At 40.7% G+C, this 21,057-nt stretch overlaps 1 protein-coding gene across 1 annotated transcript in view; it reads left to right on the top strand.

Annotated features, from left to right (window-relative positions):
- Positions 1 to 21,057, top strand: part of LOC147734880 (C-type lectin mannose-binding isoform-like) — a 98,655-nt gene that overhangs the window by 64,164 nt on the left and 13,434 nt on the right. The window contains exon 5 of the mRNA XM_086953089.1: positions 2,252 to 2,366. Coding sequence (XP_086809215.1) covers positions 2,252 to 2,366 — 115 coding nt within the window. The remainder of the gene's footprint in view (positions 1 to 2,251; positions 2,367 to 21,057) is intronic.

Genomic DNA, 21,057 nt, shown 5'->3' with positions numbered 1-21,057 from the left:
AATTCCTAACAGAGAGCCTCTGGAACTGCATAGGATAAATAGTTAAATCAGCCACAAACTTTCCACTGTCCCAGCCTTTAATATGCTGGGCAGCACCGCTCTTCTCTGCAACAGGTTCAGGCATCATGAACCTCATCATGAACCTCTCCAAAATCGAGGAGTAGTTTTCAGGAACCCGACCTAGGTTCTAAGCTGGCATGTCAGCATACTGAGGACAGACATGCCAAAGTGTTGACTAACAGATTATTGTGAAGGTAAAGTAAGTATATGTTGTCAAGGTTAATATATATATTGTTAAGTATAGTTATCCTATACTGACCTTTACGATATTCTGGAGTGGACAGTTTGGCACGCACATTTTTACATCTCAATATTCTGGTAGATTTCTGTCAGAGCTCAACTCAGCAGGACTCATTTCCATACCAAGCACCATCTCTCTGGCACTTAGGGTGATATTAGCAACAACTTGCGATAATTATCGCAAAACACGCTTATCTTGTTTTTTTTTGATCGCCAGATATTATCGCGGAGATAACACGCTATTAGCAACGTTTATCTCTAATGCCATAAAATATCCAGCGATAGCGGCTAAATGTCTAAATATCTCTGGAAATCCAGCAATTTTTACGCATTAACGCCATGGTGGACTTAGCCTGACAATCCACCTCCCAGTGAATAAACAGGTAAGTCATGTTTTCCGCAGGTGTTAAATTCTAGCAAAAATCGCGCTTAGCGCAACTTTTTTCATTGCTTCGCCTGCGTTGCTAATAGGGGGAAGCTGTGTTAGCGACTGTTTTCAGTCGCTTTTAGTTGGGAACGCCTATCTTGCATGTCATTAGCAATAATTATCGCTGACATGCAAGGCAACAGGAAAACCGCCTCTATCGCAAGAAAGCTGTCGCTAACGCCTGTTAGCTACAGCTTGCTGATAGGGCAATAAAAAAATCATCCCTTTAGCGGCAAAAAGTGCCGCTGAAGCGGCGATAAGGCCCTTGGTAATAATTCCTCTGTCTTCAGACCGTTAACACACAGAGTGGATGTAGGACATTACAACGCATGCTTTTACCACGCATGCCTTTACATCGCAACTTTTACAAAGCAAGCCATTACAACGCATAGTGCTGAGGGGTGCTGGATAGTGAATAGTTTAATTTACTATTCCAACTCCAGTCCCGGTGGAAAGTAGGGAAGGTGTTGGATAGTAAATTAAATCTATTCCCTATCCTAGAGCGCCCCCCAGCGCAATGGGTTGTAATGGTTTGCGTTGTAATAGTTGCGTCGTAAAGGCACTGCCTGGTAAACGTTGCGTTGTAAAGGATGTTTCCCCACAGGGATGTATGACAAAGTGGACCCTTAGCCTCTTAATCTTCTAACCTCTCTGTAAGGATGAAATGTTAAAATCAGGGGGCCTTATTTATGAGGCCTTGAGACAGTTTTGAGCTTCCGTTGCGTCCCTTTTTGTGACGCATAAGCGACATAAAACATGCCTCCTGGTGCGCCCTATTTACAAAGTGAGGCATCTAAGCAGATGCATCACTTTGTAATTCCCTGCGCTACATTATACCTGCATCAGGTATAATGTATGCAGGGGGGGATTCCCACATAAGTAAGCCCCGAAGAAGTGACGCAGTAAAATCTATGAGATTTCACTGCGTCAATTCTATGGTGCAAATGCATCAAAAAATGACGTCTGCTTCACAGCAGGCGTAAGACTGACGCAGGCCCTTTCACATGGGGCTTGCCCCATGTGAAAGGACACATTGCTGGAGTTGCGTCACTTTTGTGACACACTCCAGCAAGGCGTCACTTTTGCGCCTGCAGATACGTCAGAAATACTGACGAATCTGTAACTCCTTGCAACAAGATGCGTCATACAGTAAAAATGACGCATCCATCATGTCGCAAGGAGGGCGCACTGAGAAGTGACGCATCGCTGCTTTCACGCAGCGATGCATCACTTCTAATAAATGAGGCCCTTGGTCTTTGCCCAGAGGCTTTGTTAACGCAGATAGTGAACTTAAGAACCAGGCTTATCATGAAACACAATGCAATTAAACATATTAAACTTATTTATGGCATAAACAGGCTTATATGTATATTTGAAACTTCTCTGTCTAAGGTACTTACTCAACTTGTTGAGTTTACTTGAATACCTTACAAACAAGCTAGTGTTAACTTGTGCAGTTGACTATTTTACGTCTTTTGCTACAATAATTTGATTTACCACTGTGAGTTTTTTTGTTCCATGAAGGAGGGACAGTATATGAATTCCGATGGATCTAAAATTACAATACTGCCATTTGGCAAAGGCCAACCTGACAATCTTGGCATTGAAAACTTCATCGGCTCCTGGTACATAGAGGATGGTAAGAAGATTCCTATTATATTTTCAAATTCATAAGTAGACAAGGCCTGGATTTAAGATTTGAATGCTCTAAAAGGTAATTAAATCAACTAACCATTTAGTGTTATAAGTTTAAATACAATTTGGGTTAGATAAAGGGACATCAGGCTGATTTTTATGAAGAAATTTAAAACTGTAAATTGAGTTCATCTTTTGCCTAAGCCTTCTCAAAAATCAAGTTTTATGATCCAAGATGTTTTTTTAAGTGAAATATTAATAGAGGCAACAAATGATTCATGATAACCTGCTGATCTGATTTAATTTGCAATATTGCTTGCATGACATCAAAATACCTAATCGGCATAGTGGTCAACTTCAAATCAGAACATTTACACCAGCCTACAAATAATCACATCAAGTATTTATTTAGCTATCTTGGATCTGGCCCTCTCTCAAGGCTCACTCCAACGTTTTTGCCTTCACTGCCTTCCTTTGCTGAGCCCCTTTTTTAGGGCTTTCAGAACTCTGTACATTTTAACACTCCTAACCAGTGCCACATAAAACTTAGTCCAATTGGCAGATACCTAATTGGTACATTTAATTTACTTGTATATGGTACTACATGTACCAGGGCCTGTAAACTAAATACTACTAGTGGACCGCAGTTCGTGTTGTGCCAGCCATTAACAAAGCACCTTAATACTGCAGCCTGTTGTGAAGTTATGAAACTGTCATATCGACCTAGCAAAATAAACATTTTGCTAGATCTAAAACCTTCTCTTTTTAATACTTATAAGGCACACCTAAGGTAGGTGCTGAAGGCTCATAAGGCAAGGGGCAATGGATTTATAAAGGAGGACATGTTTTTCACTGCTGCAAGGCCTGTTTATCCGATGCAGTGCTACTCTGGAAATGTTTTCTAAAACCATATCACTTTTTCCTGAAGTACCAAATCAGACATTACTCATCAGTGGGGCCCATAACACTGCGAGTTGCTCACAAACACTTTTCATCCGACTTCATGGATCAGTGTGATTCAAAGGAGAGCTGCTGGATCATACCGGAGTGTATAAATCAAAACTAAATATTTATACAATATACACCTGCAGTTTAAAGGAACTTTACCATGGTTTTTATTAATGAGACATTTTATTCAGACACACCACCATTATGGTCAATGCTTAATTCTCCATTTATCTAATTTTTATTGAAAGCAAAGTTTAGCATGTCTAACAGTTTATTCACTTTATTTATTTCTTTATTAAAAAAATAACCTTAAAAGAGTAAAGGTTTTATCTCAAACAGTTATATTCATTTATTTCAAGGATTCAGAAATAGACATTAGTATTTAGGTTTCAGGACATGAGTATTAGCAAAAGACAAATCGTTCCCAAAGTTCATTTCTTCCTAGCTCCCTAACTAACAACCTCATCTAAAACTAATTTCTCATTCAAAGAAAATAGAAAATGTATTCAAAGTCTTACATCTCAGGAAAATCAGCATTCCGACAGCATCTCAGGAGAAAATCGAAAAGAGAGTTTTTTCTTAAGAAAAATCACATCTTTTTATACCCTATTTCACTAACTTTATCTATCAACAAAAGTAACTGTCAGTACAAACTCAAGTCCTGATTGGACAATTTGAGGGTGGATGAGCATCACCTCATCATTCTAATATTCATTTTCTGTAGGATCAGCTGAAATTAAAGAGTTAATTGTTTAAAGAATGTCCAGCCTAGTCACATCCTCAACTTGTTATATGAGATTCCTTTCCCACGTTTTGAAATTCAGATGTTCACATTTTGTTGGCAGTCATCTGGACTTTCAGGGCAAGCTGTCCTTGAGCCGCTCTCGCTCAGGCACAGGCAGCTCACATTCAGACTCGGCTCTAGCCACACATGCGCAGTATCTTTCACTGTCACAGTAATTGAAAACAAACACAAATAAATATTAATTATTGAAATATAACCCTTCTGTTTACATCCCCCATACTACGGTTTTCCCTGTTAGTTGTTACCTAGCAAATAAGCAACACATATGCAGGATATACTCACCTATCTCCATATTTTTGCCACAACATACCTAAACAGAAACACATTTATGCCGCTTTTGATTAAATGAAAGCTTTGCAATAGTAAACACCATGACAGCATTACTAAATTAGTCAGTTATAGTTTTCCATGCAAGCAGATTAATATTCCCACGTGTAGTTATGTGTGCATTCTACACTACGTTGATTAGTATACCAAACCACACAATTAATAAAGGTTACAGTTATGAGGAAATTACTTCCCAAGGGGTATACAAAATTTTGGTTCTTCACCTCGCTCCATCAACTCCCTCCTTTGGTGATCTTATCACCAAATAACTCCCAAAATTTTGAACATTTTTATCCAAACATGTTTCAAGTTCTTCAGATTAGTATGGTTTATACTCTAGTATCTTCTTCTCCGGTTTCTTTAAAGAACTTTTCTTGAAATTCCTCCATTTCTATATCACAGTTTTCTCTTTCCCTTTCTCAATTTTCTTGAATTGCTTTCTTTATTGATTTTCTAACATAACTTATTTTTCTATATATACAACATCATCTTAACATCAAAATCATTAATACTAATATTGTTACTGGGATTAGTATCTTACCTTTAATTCAACTACCTTTTTCAAGAGACCAATGTTTAACTGCTGAAAAACTTTTACCAAGTCGTTCAAGAACCTCCAGTGGTTCAATTTCCTTATGCAATTCTGTAATGTTTGTAATGTACTTTTCAATGTTTTGACTTTTATCTGGAATGTAGGTACAACAGTGCTGTACCTTCAAAATTCCACAAACTCCTCCTTCTTTTTCCAAAATTATATCAAGAGCCAGACGATTTTGCATCACCATAGCTCTCATAGCAACCATTTCAGTATTTACTATTAAAAATCCACCTGCTGTGTCTGTTGACAAACGATCTACTATCGTTGATAATTTTCGAATTCGGTTTGCATTGAAAGATATTCCCACTGCTGGTATCAGTGCTCCAAAAATATCACCTATTATTTCAATCACACTCTCTCTTTTTCTACGACTTAAAAGTTTACCTATCTCATGTATTCCATTAGTACCTCTATCTACATGAAAGATTTTAGGAAAGACCAGACCTACATAACATGTTCCATACCAATGGTCCCGTAATTTATAATAAGCTTTGTTCCCACATATGAAGTATATGCCAGGGAAAACTGAATCTTTACCTCCTTTAAATCCCCAACCCCCTATTATTTGATAAGTCTCTTTACATTGACTAGCTCCCACAAAATAATTGTCATACACAGTATTGTCTCTTCTTATATAAAATTTCCCTAATAATGGAGTGTCTATACTTATGGCCACATTCACATTTCTACCATCAAGATTTTCATCTTCAAATGTCCAATATTTGGATTTAGCATGATTCATTTTTTCACAGCTTTTATAAGCATTTCTTCTCTCTTCAACCATATCTAAAAATGCTTTTTCCTCATTTCTCATTTTACAAGTCAAATTATTTCTGAATGAATATTCATGACTCAATTCATCCACTTCTAAGAAAAATTCTCCGATTACTTTAGCAGGCTTTACTTTGTTCATTTCATTAATGACTTTCAATTTTGCAAATATATAATCAGAATTTGAATAGTAATATTCTAATTTCCCTGTTTGATAAAACAAGCTTGCAATCACACTACATGTAACACCATATCTAAGTGGCAGGTGATGATAGGTCTCCCCTTCTGAGACTGAAGCTGGCAACTTCACACACACATAGCAATCACTGGCATCCATGGTCCTAACATACTCAGATAACAGTCTTGAAAATGTGTTTCTGGTGTAATCTTTTTTTTAGTAGTATGTACTTTATTCGATAAAAAACATGTACATCCTAAATTCATATTTTTAAAAGAATCATTATACAGTACAACATGATAAATGAGTCCAGCTGAACATTATACAGCTATATTAAAAACGTAGGAGATGATCATGAAAAGTCTATTAGTTGGCCATAAAAGCAATACATCAAAAGACAAGCATAGGCACAACCTAGCTGCTACTTTTCACTAAAAGCTTTGATCTTATTAGCCATGCGCAGCCCAAATATTTTGCTACGCCACAGACCAAGGTGAGGGAGGAGGTGTCGGTTTTTAAAATATGTAGTGCCACCCGATAGTTCTTGGAACCAAGCTTTTTACAAACGTGTTTAAGCCATTTAGTTTTAGCCATCCTGTATGCTGGGCAAGCAAAGAGGAAATGTGCGATAGACTCATTGAGAGCTACTCAGCCTGGGCAAGAAGTAGATGATGGATTGCATCGATTCCAGGCTGCTGTCGTTTCATGTAGAGCACCCTGTCCCTAGAAGTTTGGATGAAATCAAGGAAGGGTTCAAGTGTCCGGACAGGTTTGTGTTCCAGGAACCGCTCAGTGAGGATCCCCTGGTGTTCACTTATGGATCTATCTTGGTGAATTTCTGGTTTATATACAGGTGACTTATCAGCTTTTGAGACAACATTCTGTTCATTCAAACTTACATTTGGTTTCAACTTTGCTATATTGTCAGGAAAAGTAATGACAATAGCTAAACTTATCCACATCAAAATTAATAATCCAGTACATATTAAACACATTCTAGAGCATTTTCTAAAAATAGAACATTTCGTTTTATGCCCATTATTAGCCATTTAAAACAAAAATAATTTACACAGCTATCTGCCTTAGGATTCTCTTAGACCTTTGTCATCTGTGGGCTTTCACCTTTCACTTACAATGTTCTCTTTATGTCAGGATTTCAAGTTTTGTCTTTACCTTGTACCTTTGATCAATTATCACTTTTTTCTCTGTGATTCAGTTCTTTACTCACTTTTCCCAGTTGACTTTGGGCAGTACAAGTTCTCTTGGCTAGTGTTTACTTTTTCAATTGGAGGTAAAGCAATGTACGACCATTCAGGTGATTTGTATTTTTGGTTTGGTCTTCTTACTCTTTTTAGCCTTAGAACAACTTCTATTCTTTTTCCCAACAACTCCTTTTGACTGGTTATTTCATTTACTTGATCATCTGGTTTTCTTGCTTTGTTAACCAGTTTGAAGTTCAGTCCATCACTTCTTTTAGGCCAATTATCTCCATTACAAACTCTTTTTGTTTTAGGCTCCGTGGAGTTATGTTCCACTCTCCAAGGCCTTTTTCTGGAACTCTTTCTCAATGGAGTTTCATCTGCACTGCTGTCAGTTTCACTTTCAGTCTCTTCGACAGTTTCATTTATGACAAACTTTATAATGTCTTTCTCCTTTGACAGATCTTTCACTCTGTTAGGAACATCTCCATAGCTGTTACTTGGAATCTCATCCTTGTCGTGAGTTTTTTTTCCTCTTTTCCAGTTTCAGGATTTCGGTTCCTGCATTCAGAACTTTCAGAATGTTCTTCAGTATTCTCTTGATCACCAGTATTATCTCCACATTGCTCAGTGTCCTTACTGGTGTCGGTCTCTACTAAATATCGATTTTCAGATTGATCTTCAGAATTTGGTATTTCAAAAATTTCTCCTTCTCCTTCAGAAGTAGAGATAGCATCTGATACTTCCAGATGTCGACGTTCTTGTCGAGCTTCAGTATCGGGATTTTTCTCTGGTTCACCTTCAGAGTCAGAATCAGTTGTGCTTTCACCTTCCTCATTTGGATTCTCAGGTTCAGGCACACGGATGGTGTGACTTACATGCACCCATCTCTTTACTCCAGCACATTTAACTGCAGTGGTGCTGACCAGTATAACTTGTCTTGGTCTCTGCCAGCGAGGCACTAAACAGTTTCTTTTGCGGTGTACCTTTATCCAAATCCAATCTCCAGGAACTAGATCATGAGCTGGATGTTTCTCTTTCGTGTTTGATTCAGTTCCCACCTGATGGAACACAGAATTCAACATGTCAGGCAGGTTTTTGCAGTAATCCAGTATGATGTCATCATTAATAGTTAACAGTTTATCAACTGGCACAAATGCTTGTCTCATCACTCTCCCCATTAAAATCTCATGTGGACTCCAGTCTTTCTGTCAGGGATACTCCTTAGGGTAATCAAAACAATTGGTAAGGCGTCTGGCCTCTTTAGTCCTGTTGCCAAACACATTTTTGCAATTCTGTTTTTTATTGTCCCATTCACTTGTTCAACTACCCCTGAAGCCTCAGGTCTGTAAGCACAATGCAATTTCTGACGAATGTCCAGTGCTTTACATATCATCTGCAGTACTTTGTTTTGAAAGTGTGTTCCTCGATCAGTTTTGATCGTCACTGGAAATCCGTAACTTGGTATAATTTCACGCAAAAGCAATTTTGCAACAGTTAGTCCATCATTTCTCCTGGTGGGGAAAGTCTCTACCCACCGAGAGAACAGACAAATGATCACCAAAACATATCTGAGTTAATTACAAGGTGGAAGCTCTATGAAATCCAACTGCATTCGTGTGAATGGACCTCCTTCCCGCCCTATGGTTCCCAGACTCACAATTGCTTTTCTGTTTGGATTAAACTGCTGACCCATGAGGCATCTTTGACATAGACCTTCAGCAATCATCCTGAACTTAGGGTTGTACCATGTCTGTTTAAATAGGCGAAGCATGGCATCCCTTCCAACATGAGCTTGACCATGATACATTCGGGCCATATTTGAGATCATGCTATCAGGCATTACTGGTCTTTCATGTTTGTAAACCCACATTTCATCTTCTCTTTGCTTACATCCTGCTTTTAACCAGATGTTTCTCTCTTCCTCGTCAGCTTTTTCCTGCATTTGTCTTACTTCCTGCCATGTCTCAACTACTCTTGTTAGCATTAAAGGACTTGAAACATGTTCTTCTTTTCTGTCCTGATTTATGGATGCAAGATTTTTGGCACAATATTTTGCAATTGATTCTACATGCCTGTTGCCTCGGTGATATAATCATCCCCCTTCTTGTGGGCAGCGCATTTAACAACTGCTATTTTATCAGTCAATTGTATGGCATTAAGCAACATTTTCACAAATTCGGCATTATGGATGGGGGGATCCTGCAGAAGTTAAATAACCTCTATAGGATCACAGTTGTCATGGACAACCCCAAATCCATACTGACTGTCAGTCACTATGGTAACCTTGATTTCCTTTCCCAGTTCGCATGCTCAAATCAGAGCAATCAATTCTGCAATTTGAGAAGAACAAATTCCTTTCAGACAAGATGCTTCCAGTACATCTGCCACTGTGCAAACTGCATAAGCAGGACTCAAAACACAATCATTTGTTCTCAGACATGAACCATCAACAAACATTACATAATCTGATTCAGGCAATGGCTCAATTCTGATGTCTGGTCTTGGTTTGGTACAGTATTCAAGAACATCTAAGCATTTATAATCAACCTCATTTCTTACTTCCGATTCCATAGTATCAGTCAACAACGTAGAAGGATTTATGTTGACACATCTAGAGATTGTCACATTTTCTGCTCCCAGAATTACCTTCTCGTATTTGGTCATCCTATTGTTGGTGAGATACTGGGTCTTTGTCCTAGTGAGGAGAATCTCCACAGAATGTGGTACATACACCCTCACAGGAAATCCCCTCACTATTCCTTCACTTTGTTGTAGACTTACGCTTGTAGCTGCTACTGCTTTCAGACAACCTGGCAACGCCTCTGCAACTGGGTCCAAAACATCTGAGAAATATGCAATTGGCTTTCTCAGTTTTCCATGTCTTTGAATTAGTGCTGACAATGCACATCCTTCTCGTTCACTGCAATACAGTTCACATTCTTTTTCATAGTCAGGCATCCCTAAAGCTGGTGCTTCGCATAAGTTAGTTTTTAGCTGTTCAAATGCTTCCATCTCAGTCTTGATCAATACTAAAGGGTCTCTGATATCTGCTCTGGTTAATCTCTGTAATGGTTTTGCTATCAGTGAAAATCCACTAATCCATTTTCTACAGTAACCTACCATTCCCAGAAACATTCTTACTTGTCTTTGAGTTTTTGGTGGCTGCATTCCTTGTACCATTTTGATTCTTTCTGCAGTGACGTGTCTGATTCCTTTGGCAATCTTATGACCTAAGTATTGCACTTCTTTCTGACAAAATTGTAATTTTGATGGAGACACTTTATGTCCCTCCTCTTCCAAATGATTCAATAATGCAATAGTATCTGTTATACATGCATCTTTTGTCCTTGATGCCACTAGGAGATCATCAATGTACGGAATCAATACAGACTCTCCAGGTATGCTTAAACTTTCTAGTGATTTCTTTAGCAACTGATTAAAGATAGATGGACTCTCAGTATACCCCTGAGGAATTCTGCACCATGCCAAAATACGATCTCCGAACCGGAACGCAAATATTGTCTGTCTTTCTGGGTGCAATGGAACAGTAAAGAACGCATTACACAGATCAATCACAGTGTACCATTCTGCATCATGGGGAATTTGATATAAAATCACTGCTGGATTTGGTACAATTGGGCAAAATGGCACAACGATCTTATTGATTTTTCTCAAATCCTGTACCATTCAAAAGGTTCCATTTGGCTTTTTCAATCCCATCATCGGAGAATTACAAGGACTACTTTCTATCTCTTTCAGAATGCCTTGATCAATCATTTTGTTTATTACTGGAGTTATTCTTTCAATTATTTCCGCTGCCATTTTATATTGAGGAATGTTTGGGTAACTCCCACCTTTTTTTATAGAGACTTTTACAAGATCTACTTCTTTCATTAATCCAATATCCTCTCCTGTGAAATCCCACACCTTCTCTTTCACTACCTTTTTCAATTCATCAGGTATCTTTTCTCGATCAAACACAGGAAACAACTTATTTTTCTCATTTTATACAAACTATCTTCATATGGGGTTTACAGTTCTATGATTACTCAAAAGGAGACTAGCTCATCTATTACAAAATTACCGAAAGTAAAGGACTCGGGTATGTTTCGTCAAGGTGTGTTCATGAAGCCCTCACCCACCAACCTAGTTGGTGGCATGCTTCATCATCGGGCCCACCCAGTGACACCTAGCGTGTCCCGGGTGTGCATCGACGTCTGATTACAGCGGAGCAGGTATGTTGCTGAGTGTGCAGTGAGGAGTGTCAAGGTGGTGATGTTAAAACGGCTTGGCGGGGGTCCCAGTACCCAAGGGTAAATTAAACTTTAATGCCTGGGCAGCCGTCAGCGGTTAAAAAATAAGGCTATTGGATGTTGGAGGCGAGTTACGACCTCTCACATCCATTGGTGAGTCGACATGTTTCAGCCAGTGCCTTATGAATATGCTGGCTTTCTTCAGAACCTAAATAAAACGGTGTGGGTGTGACTAAAACTAGTGGGTGTGTAATTCAGACTATGTGTATACACGCCCTAAAGTGTTTATCTATGTGTGAGAGGGGGGATTCCCTTCTCAAATACACGCTTGTTTTAGCAGTTTTTGGCTTCAAGGTGGAGAAGTGGCAAGGGGTTGACCAGCTTTTCTGGGCAGAGCCTGCTCTGGACCTGTAGTGCCTCCTTCGCATACCGGTATGCGAAGGAGGCACTACAGGTTCAGAGCAGGCTCTGCCCAGAAAAGCTGGTCAACCCCTTGCCACTTCTCCACCTTGTTTTAGCAGTTTTTGGCTTCAAGGTGGAGAAGTGGCAAGGGGTTGACGGAGGCCCAGGTATTACATTTTAATTTACCCTTGGGTACTGGGACCCCCGCCAAGCCGTTTTAACATCACCACCTTGACACTCCTCACTGCACACTCAGCAACATACCTGCTCCACTGTAATCAGGCGTCGAAGCACACCCGGGACACGCTAGGTGTCACTGGGTGGGCCCGATGATGAAGCATGCCACCAACTAGGTTGGTGGGTGAGGGCTTCATGAACACACCTACCAGGTGTTCCCACCCCCTGACGAAACATACCCGAGTCCTTTACTTTCGGCAATTTTGTAATAGATGAGCTAGTCTCCTTTTGATTAATCATATATAAACCTCGGGGATACGAACTAGCTACTTGGTCCTCTCTCTCTCTCTTGATACGCATTTTTACAGTTCTATGCCATCTGTATAACAATATATTGCGCAGTTCATTTTACACAAGATATCTCGGCCTAACAAATTTATGGAGCTACTATCACACACCACAAATCGATGCCTGTCTTTGAAATTTCCAATTTCTACTTCAACTGGTTGTGTTAAGTAGGTTTTAATCTGTCTATTAGCTACACCTACAACTTGGATATGCTCTCCAGAGAGAGGAAGATTTTGGACTTCCACTGATCTAACAGTAGAATGGGTAGCACAAGTGTCCACTAGGAAAGTTATTTCTACATCATTCACCTTTCCATTCACAAATGGACCAGACTGATCTACCTCAAGAGTGGTTCCAAGCCGCTCTTCTCCCTCTCTTAGGCACCGTCAGAAGCTTTCATCCGACTCACTCCCGCCTTCCTCTTGTAACCAATACTGGGGACTCACATTCACTCTGGGCGATCAGTTTACCTGCTCGTCTCTGCTGAATCCTGTCTCTGCACTGTATCTCTGCAGATTTACACTGTGTGGAAGTGGCGGTGGTGGCACCTGTCTTTGCTGAGTAACTATCTGCTGCTGTTGCGGTGGTTGTTGAATTACCTCATGCTGCACTTATGGATTCAATGATGTATTGTCTGGATTAACTCTTGGTGGATACTTACATTCTTTTCTCCAATGCCCTATTCTGCCACAATTTTGACAAGGGAACTTTTTCTTGAGCTCTTCTATATTTCCTACCAATTTTGTTTTGTTGAAATTCCCTTTTAATTTTCCTTGACTTGCATCAATATTTGTATTCTCCAATTGTGCTAATTGGTGTTCTGCTACCTTCACTTGTGCCCACATGGCTTTTTCCTTTAGTTTCTTTTATTTATCTTTAATTTCATCACTACAATATTTAGCCTGTCTCAACACATCATCTACTGTACTCAATTGCCATCCTTTTAAACTATGTCTAATCATGTCTCCAATTTCTGGTCTTAAACCATATACAAATCGATACACAAAATGACTCATGTCTTTTTCGCTCAGTTCTTCATATCCACTGTATTGTTTAAACACCAATAACAGTCTTTCATAAAATGCATGCCCAGATTCTTTCGATTCCTGTATAGTTCTGTCTATTTTAACCCAATCTGTTTCTTTTGGTGGGATTTTATTCTTCAAAAACACTATTACTTGTTCATATCTACGCATCACTTCAGGCGACGGAGCACCTGTTACTTTGCCTCGAGGATATTCCCCCTTCGGCCAATTTTTCAGTTATCTTGTACTCAGTCCACAGATCTGCTGGTACAACTATGTCAAATAATCCATCCAGATCAACCCGTAGTACTTTTGAAACTTTCACAAATCGATCTACCTCGATGTGAAATTTACAAGGTATCTCCTTTTGGGTGATTTTAATATACACGTCGACTTGTGCGACTCTATCGAGGCCATCCGTTTAGGTTAAGCTCTATCTATGGCTCACCTTACTCAATGGGTTGATGCCCCAACTCATGAGGCTGGTCATCTTCTAGATCTGGTGTGTTCCGATTTTGAGATCACCATAACACCCCTGGAAAGGGTTACCTGGTCAGACCACGCTCTGATTCAGTTCGCTTGGTCCCTGAATAGAGACGAGGGCAGGGGGAATCCCCCCCTCAGGCTCATTCTCAGCGGATCAATTTGGCTACTTTCTCAGACTCCCTTGCCCGAAACCGTCCAGCTCTGCCGTTGGAGATCGATTCTGCGGTCAGTGTCTTTAACTCTTGGGTGGAACAAGGGTCGGCTATGCCTACAAACAGGGGTCGGATCAGGAGGACTCGGTCCACCCCTCCAAACCCTTGTTCACCCACTCCTTGCAGGAACTTAAATCTGGCTGTAAAAAACTGGAGAGGGTATGGCGACAAGCCTACCTACCTGAGACTAAGAACAGGTTGCGTACAGCACAGAAGGAATACTATGCGGCGATTAGGGGCCGCCAAGAGCAGTTACTTTGCTGGGAGGATTGAGAAAGCGGATAATAACAGCAAAGAAATCTTTGCCATAGTTTAAAGCTTTCTATCTCCATGTGCTGCGCTTCCCGTGTTACCATCTTCTGATCTCTGGTGTGAAGAACTCTCGCCTTTTTTTGACGATAAAATCGCTAAAATCCAAGCTGACTTACAGAGGGTCTGAGGCAATTTTCAGTCTCTACCGATCCCTCCATCTCCAAAGTTGTCTCAAACTAGCGCCCAATTTACAAACTTCAATCCAGCCACGCAATCGGATGTGCTGGCAGTCCTTAGGACCCCTGCCCGGTGAGGGTTCTAGGGGGGGTGGCGAACATTGTTTGCCAGGAGGCAACTCAGACTGTGAACCTCTCCCTCTCCTCTGCCACTGTCCCTTCTTGCTGGAAGCAAGCCAAACTTCTTCCACTTTTGAAGAAGGCAGGGCTGGATCCATCGGCCACCTCTAGCTATCGTCTCATCTCGCTGCATCCTGCGCTCGCGAAAGTCTGCGAGAAGATTGTATTCAGACAACTGGATAATTTCATCGAATCCTCTCAGGCCCTTCACCCAGCTCTATCTGGGTTTAGGGCGGCTTTTAGCACAGAAACGGCGCTGGTGGAGGTGTCTGAGGCTGCCCGGGAGTGTCTTGATGGGGGCGGCAGAGCAGTCCTGATTTTGTTGGACCTCTCTGCCGCCTTCGACATGGTGCCCCATGCTCTGCTCTTGGCCAGGTTGGCGGAAGTGGGCATCTCTGGACGTGTCCTCTCCTGGTTTACTTCTTTCCTGACCAATAGGACGCAACAAGTGTGGATGCCGCCTTATGCCTCACGGCCAAAGAATCTTACTACAGGTTACCCAGGGGTCCACATTGAGTCCCCTGTTGTTTAATATATATATATGACCCCCTTAATTCATCTGGCAGAGCAGCTGGGGGCCAAAATAATGGCCTACGCCGACGACACCCAGTTGTTGTTCACCTGGCCGAAGGACAATCTGGATGCCTCGGTGGTGCGCTCGTGTCTTGCCTCTGTCTTCCGCTGGCTTGCCCTGGCACAGCTTAAGTGTAATGAGGAAAAGTCAGAGGTTCTTCTTTATGGTACCTTCCCGGACGATTTCAGAGACCTCATTTGGCCAGTCAATCTGCCCTGCCCTAAATCAATAGGAGGCCCGGCGAAAAATCTAGGGGTCTGGTTCGGGCAGGATCTCAAGTTTGAAGACCATCTAAAAAAACTGACTGGTATCTGCTTTGCCACTCTTAAAGCGTTAAAAAGGTTCTTCTCACTCCTCCCGAGAGAGGCTAAAGAAACGGTTTTGCGTGCCCTCATTCTTTCTAGACTCGATTATGCCAACGCACTGTTCAGTGGCCTACCTGCCTATCTTACCCAGCAGCTCCAGGTTATCAAAAATGCGGCTGTGCGGCTTTTATTCCTTTCTAGGAGAGCCAGTGTGCGATCTCACCTTCGCAGTCTTCACTGGCTCCCAGTCGCCCATCGAATCCTGTTTAAATCTTTGGTTCTCGCATTTCGGGCCACCCACCAATTAGGTCCGTTGTATCTGCAAAAAAGGTTTGTCATGTATGTTCCCCGTCGCGCTCTTCGCTCTGCAAATTTGTACCAAAGGACCGTGCCCAAATTTAAGTATTCAAGACTGGGCGGTCAATCCATTTCTGTCCAGACTGCCAGGGCCTGGAACGCTCTCCGGCTGCATCTAAGAGCGTCTCCGACAATCTCTATGTTCAAGAAGGGGCTCAAAACACATTTGTTTAACATTGCCATATAATCATTTTTTCTATGCGCATTCTTCTCTGGATAACCTCACTCACCGCGCCAGGATACTTTGTAGTCGCAGAGCGCGATATAAAAACATTTATAACATAACATAACATAACATACCTGTCGATACCATTCTACTGGTTTTTCTCTCAATCTGGGGAAATCACTTGTAAATGATAATATATCCTGTCTACTCCAAGGAACATGTACACATCCTCCTCCAGGTATTTCTATCATATGGATTTAATTTGCTACCGTCTCTTTTCCTCTCACAGGGAACGCTAATGTAGATTTATCACTGGCCTTTTCTTTCTTCTTTGCCCATTTTATTCTCCACTTATTCACATCTCCCCATATCTTTAGTAGTACAATTAATTCTTTTATTTGAGTCAACCTTCCTGCAGTATTCATATTTTCAATGTCCTTTTCTGAAAAGTCTACTCGTAGGATTTCTGCAATGTTTTATTCTTTGCGAATTCTATTTCAAATTCACTCGCTAATCCTTCTAATTGATCATGTATAGACTTTGCTTTCCATGTTATACTTTTACACATGAACATAAATTCATCGTCTTGGTACGTTTTAAATTTGTCCATTCCAATTGTTCCAATAATTAATTTTTCCGTATAGACTTTTAATCTTGCCACATCTAGGGCCCGATTCACAGAATGAACTTAAGACTTAATCCTAAACTTACTACTATTTTGGTATTCACAGAATGAACTTACTACTTTTGGTATTCACAGAAGTTAGGATTTTGTCTTAAGTTTGTCTTAAGACAGACTTAAGACAGACTTAAGACAGACTTAAGACAAAATCCTAACTTCTGGGAATACCAAAAGTAGTAAGTTCATTCTGTGAATACCAAAATAGTAGTAAGTTTAGGATTGAGTCTTAAGTTCATTCTGTGAATCGGGCCCCTAGTACTTTAGGTTCATGTTCTTTCAATTTCAGAGTTTTAAGCCAATCACATAATTCTTGTTCCGATGGTCCTACAGGAGTTTGTGTTAAATCTATTTACTCTATGCTCTTTTCAGGTGTAGCAGAATCAGGTTCTGCTCCAGTTGCATACTTATTGGGCAAACTCTGATTAAAAGTTGGCAGATTTACATTACTTGTCACCTAATTTCTGACAAATCTGGATAAATATTTTCTTTTACCTTTGTCAAACTTGGCCCTTTCATTCTTTGGTTTTCAAATGCTGTGGTTACAGGTCCTATCGTTACTGGAACTGTTACTGCTTCTAGGTTTTTGGTAAGCTCTTGTATCTTTTCAGTCAATTCATTTGTAGATCGTATATATTCAGAAGTATTTGGTTGTTCTCCAACTCGTTTTTCTACTCTATTTACACTTCTTCTTTCGCTATTTTGGTTAGGAGTACCGGTAAGTCTTGTTTCTGTCATTGGGGCATTTGGATTATATCTCATTTCTACTCTTTCTGGTATATCTCTAAAATTTGAAAATTGTCTTGGAGTTTCATTAATTTTATCTTCTAATGGTGGAGCATTAGGTGTGGTCCATAAAGAACGTGGTTGATATGGTGGCGGTCTCCTATTTAATATTTCTTCCATCACTGTATCCTCTGATTCACTATCACCATAACCTTCTTTCCCTGTTTCCACATTTTTCCTCTTCTCTGTACATTTCCGCCTTTCATATTCATCCACTAATCTGACTGAATACATTCCATTTGCTGTTCCACCTATGTGGGAAGGGTATGCCCAGACGTGGGTCCTGTGCTCACTACGCCACTGGAGTTAAGCTATCCTGGCTGAAGACGGCTGATAGCCGGAAACCGGTCCTAGGATGCTTGATTCTGGTCCAGGGAAGACATGGCTTGACAGTTCAGTCTGGACTGTTCCCATGAGGCACAGGGTCAAGACTGATTTGCATATGGCCATGCCTGAACTGGGGTGGCTTGGTGAGCAAAATAACGATGGATTAAATCCAGATCTATGACTGGGGGTGAATGTTTTGCCATTGTGCAACATTCCATCCATCATCTTGTGTATTTTTCTGTTCACCCTATGTGGGAAGGGTATGCCCAGACGTGGGTCCCGTGCTCTCTACGCCACTGGAGTCAAGCTATCCTGGCTGTAGACGGCTGATAGCCAGAAACCGGTCCTAGGATGCTTGATTCTGGTCCAGGGAAGACATGGCTTGGCAGTTCGGACTGGACTGTTCCCATGAGGCACAGGGTCAAGACTGATATGCATATGGCCATATCTGAACTGGGGTGGCTTGGTGAGCAAAATAACAATGGATTGAACCCAGATCTGTGACTGGGGGTGAATTTTTTGCCATTGTGCAACATTCCGTACATCATCTTGTGTGTTTTGGATACATTCCATCACACATGTCAGCATTTCTCCATCTGCACATTCTACTCTCATGTGTCTCTCCCCATAATCCGTGCAATCTACCTCTTGGTCTGAGATGTCTTTCCGACCTCTCTCGCTCCATTTCATGCATCTCATCCTCCCATTCAACTAGAGCTTCAAATTGAGTCGGTCTAGGTCTTGGTTCAAGTTTCATCATCCTATCTCTCAAATTTTGCAAAACTGCCACATTAAAATATCCGACTTCTGGAAAAGCTAACGCACCATCATTCCTGGTATAACTAGCCTAATTTTTTAGCCAAACACATGTATGGTAACCATATTTTGACAACATATAGGAAGCAGGCGTTTTCGGCAGAGGAAGTAATTTTCCCTCTCTTGTTACTATTGCCTTGCCCTTTTTAAACACATTTTTCAATTTCTTAAACAATAAAGGTTTCTCCTTTTCTTCTTCATAATAATAATCAAATTTCTTGATAATTTTTCCTGTCTTTCAAAAGATCACGTACTCCTCTGTTGCTGTTCCGTAATACCAACCTATCACAGCGCGGTTTACACTAGCATATCAATTAGAACTAGTTACATCTCCTTAGTGCTTAACCAATAGTTTCGCTGCTTTTCTTGATGCACCAATCAGCCCTTACTCTGTCTTGGTCACAAGGACCAATCCCTGCACGACACTTCGGACGTCAGCTCCTGCTCCGGCTTTTGCAGCTTCAACTGATCCCTCCATTACAAGGTTTATCGAGAAGCTGTATTTACAAGCTATACAACTGAATCCATTAGTACTTACACAAAACAGCTCCATTCGCCTTTTCGCTAAATAAAGTGATAGAATTTTCAATCGTAGAAGTATTTTGTATCTCCAGTAGACAGCTCTTATTTCTCTCTACCACAGAATTTTAGACTCGCCGATAAAGTAGCACCACTTCCTCTACTTTACCCTCCTCTCAAGCTCGGATTAAGCTCTATTACTCTCCCAGCAGTAAGTTTTAAATCAGGATACAATGATCCCTGTACTTGAAGGCTAAGATTTTATAGACTGTCCTCGCTATGCATTTATCCTTTCACACGAAAAAGTCACTAAACTTGTGACATGTGCAAATACCACTGTAGTATACGAAGATACCACTTTTGAAACAGACTATGTGATGTGCGACTTCACTTGCCACACGTTCTCTGCCTGCAGACAGAGTGACTAGTTTCACACAATCCTCGGAAGCATTTTCAGGACTACATATAATGTAATACAAACTCAACAGATGTTAGTCATAATTCTGTACATCAAAACGCTTATATATCATTTTATACATAATCCTAGCTAATTCTATAGCAACCAATGCTCTGCTACCAAGTTAATTACTGATGCAGTGCTACTCCGGAAATGTTTTCTAAAAACCTGAAGTACCAAATCATACATTACTCATCAGTGGGGCCAATAACACTGCGAGTTACTCACAAACACTTTCATCCTACTTCATGGATCGGTGTGTTTCAAAGGAGAGCTACAGGCAACTGTCAAATGTTTCACAGTTATCTGCTAAATATTAGTTGTATATCAGTGCATTTTATGCAGTTAAAGCACCAAGGCGTATATATTTATGTGATGGTGGTATAAATCAATATAGCATTTGCAACATGGTATTTGGAGAACCTGCACTAATAAATGTGCAGTCAGTTGTTTTTTTTGCACTGGAAAAAAACAAATTTGACTTATCTTCCACAGTTCAGCAAACTGAAACAAAAAGATCACTAATTACTACCTACAGATTGCAGGTACAATAACTTTACCTTTGGAAACAACTTCACTTTAGTCACAGGATCTCTTTATTGTGGTTTTACAAGTGTAATATGTAATTTATTACAATTATTGATGGAGGGGGCAATATGACTTACTCAAGACTTTGGCTTTCCAAAAATAAATCTATCTATCTAGTTTGGACACTCTCCCTGAGCTGTTATGAGGACCCAGGAACCCCAAATCCTTTGGGGCTGTGTCATAATATTAAAGAGAAGGGGGCATGCAACCCCCTTTCCCGAATATTACAAGACCCTAGGCACCCATGAGCCTCATCATAGCATGGCCTGTGCCCCCCTCCCCAAGCTATTAAGAGGCCTAGGTGACCCCATCCCCTGTAGTCTAAACTAATTAAATTTCCTGTGGGTGCTCCATCCCAACCCACAGAATTAGAGGCCATGGGTTTGCACGGGTCTCCGTTGCCCAGCCGGCTCCCCTGCCGGCACCCATCCAGTGTGCAGTGGGAGTGGTCTAATATTTGTTTTTCTTTTGCCTCCCACCAGGAGGGAGTAAACCTGTATTCCCAGCCAGCGAGAGTGCACACAAGGAGGTGGATTTTTGCTCCCTGCCAGTGTCATGGGTGATTTAGTATCTATACCTCACACACTCACCATGCTGTGCTTATCATCTCACATATTACATCACTAATGACAGGTTATATCACATCATTTATAACATTAACATCTGAAATGACATAATTGATAACAACACTGCATGGCAAGAGTGCAATTTACTTTAGGTCATGTGTTTTATTAACTCTAATTTGTGAATCAGAGTCGTTTTTGTGGCCAAAGATTCAGCT

This window comes from Lissotriton vulgaris, chromosome 1_2 (assembly GCF_964263255.1).
Source record: "Lissotriton vulgaris chromosome 1_2, aLisVul1.2, whole genome shotgun sequence".
In the NCBI taxonomy this organism is placed as follows: domain Eukaryota; kingdom Metazoa; phylum Chordata; class Amphibia; order Caudata; family Salamandridae; genus Lissotriton; species Lissotriton vulgaris.
The sequence above is the reverse complement of the archived record's forward strand: the minus strand, read 5'-3'. Positions and strand labels throughout refer to the sequence as shown.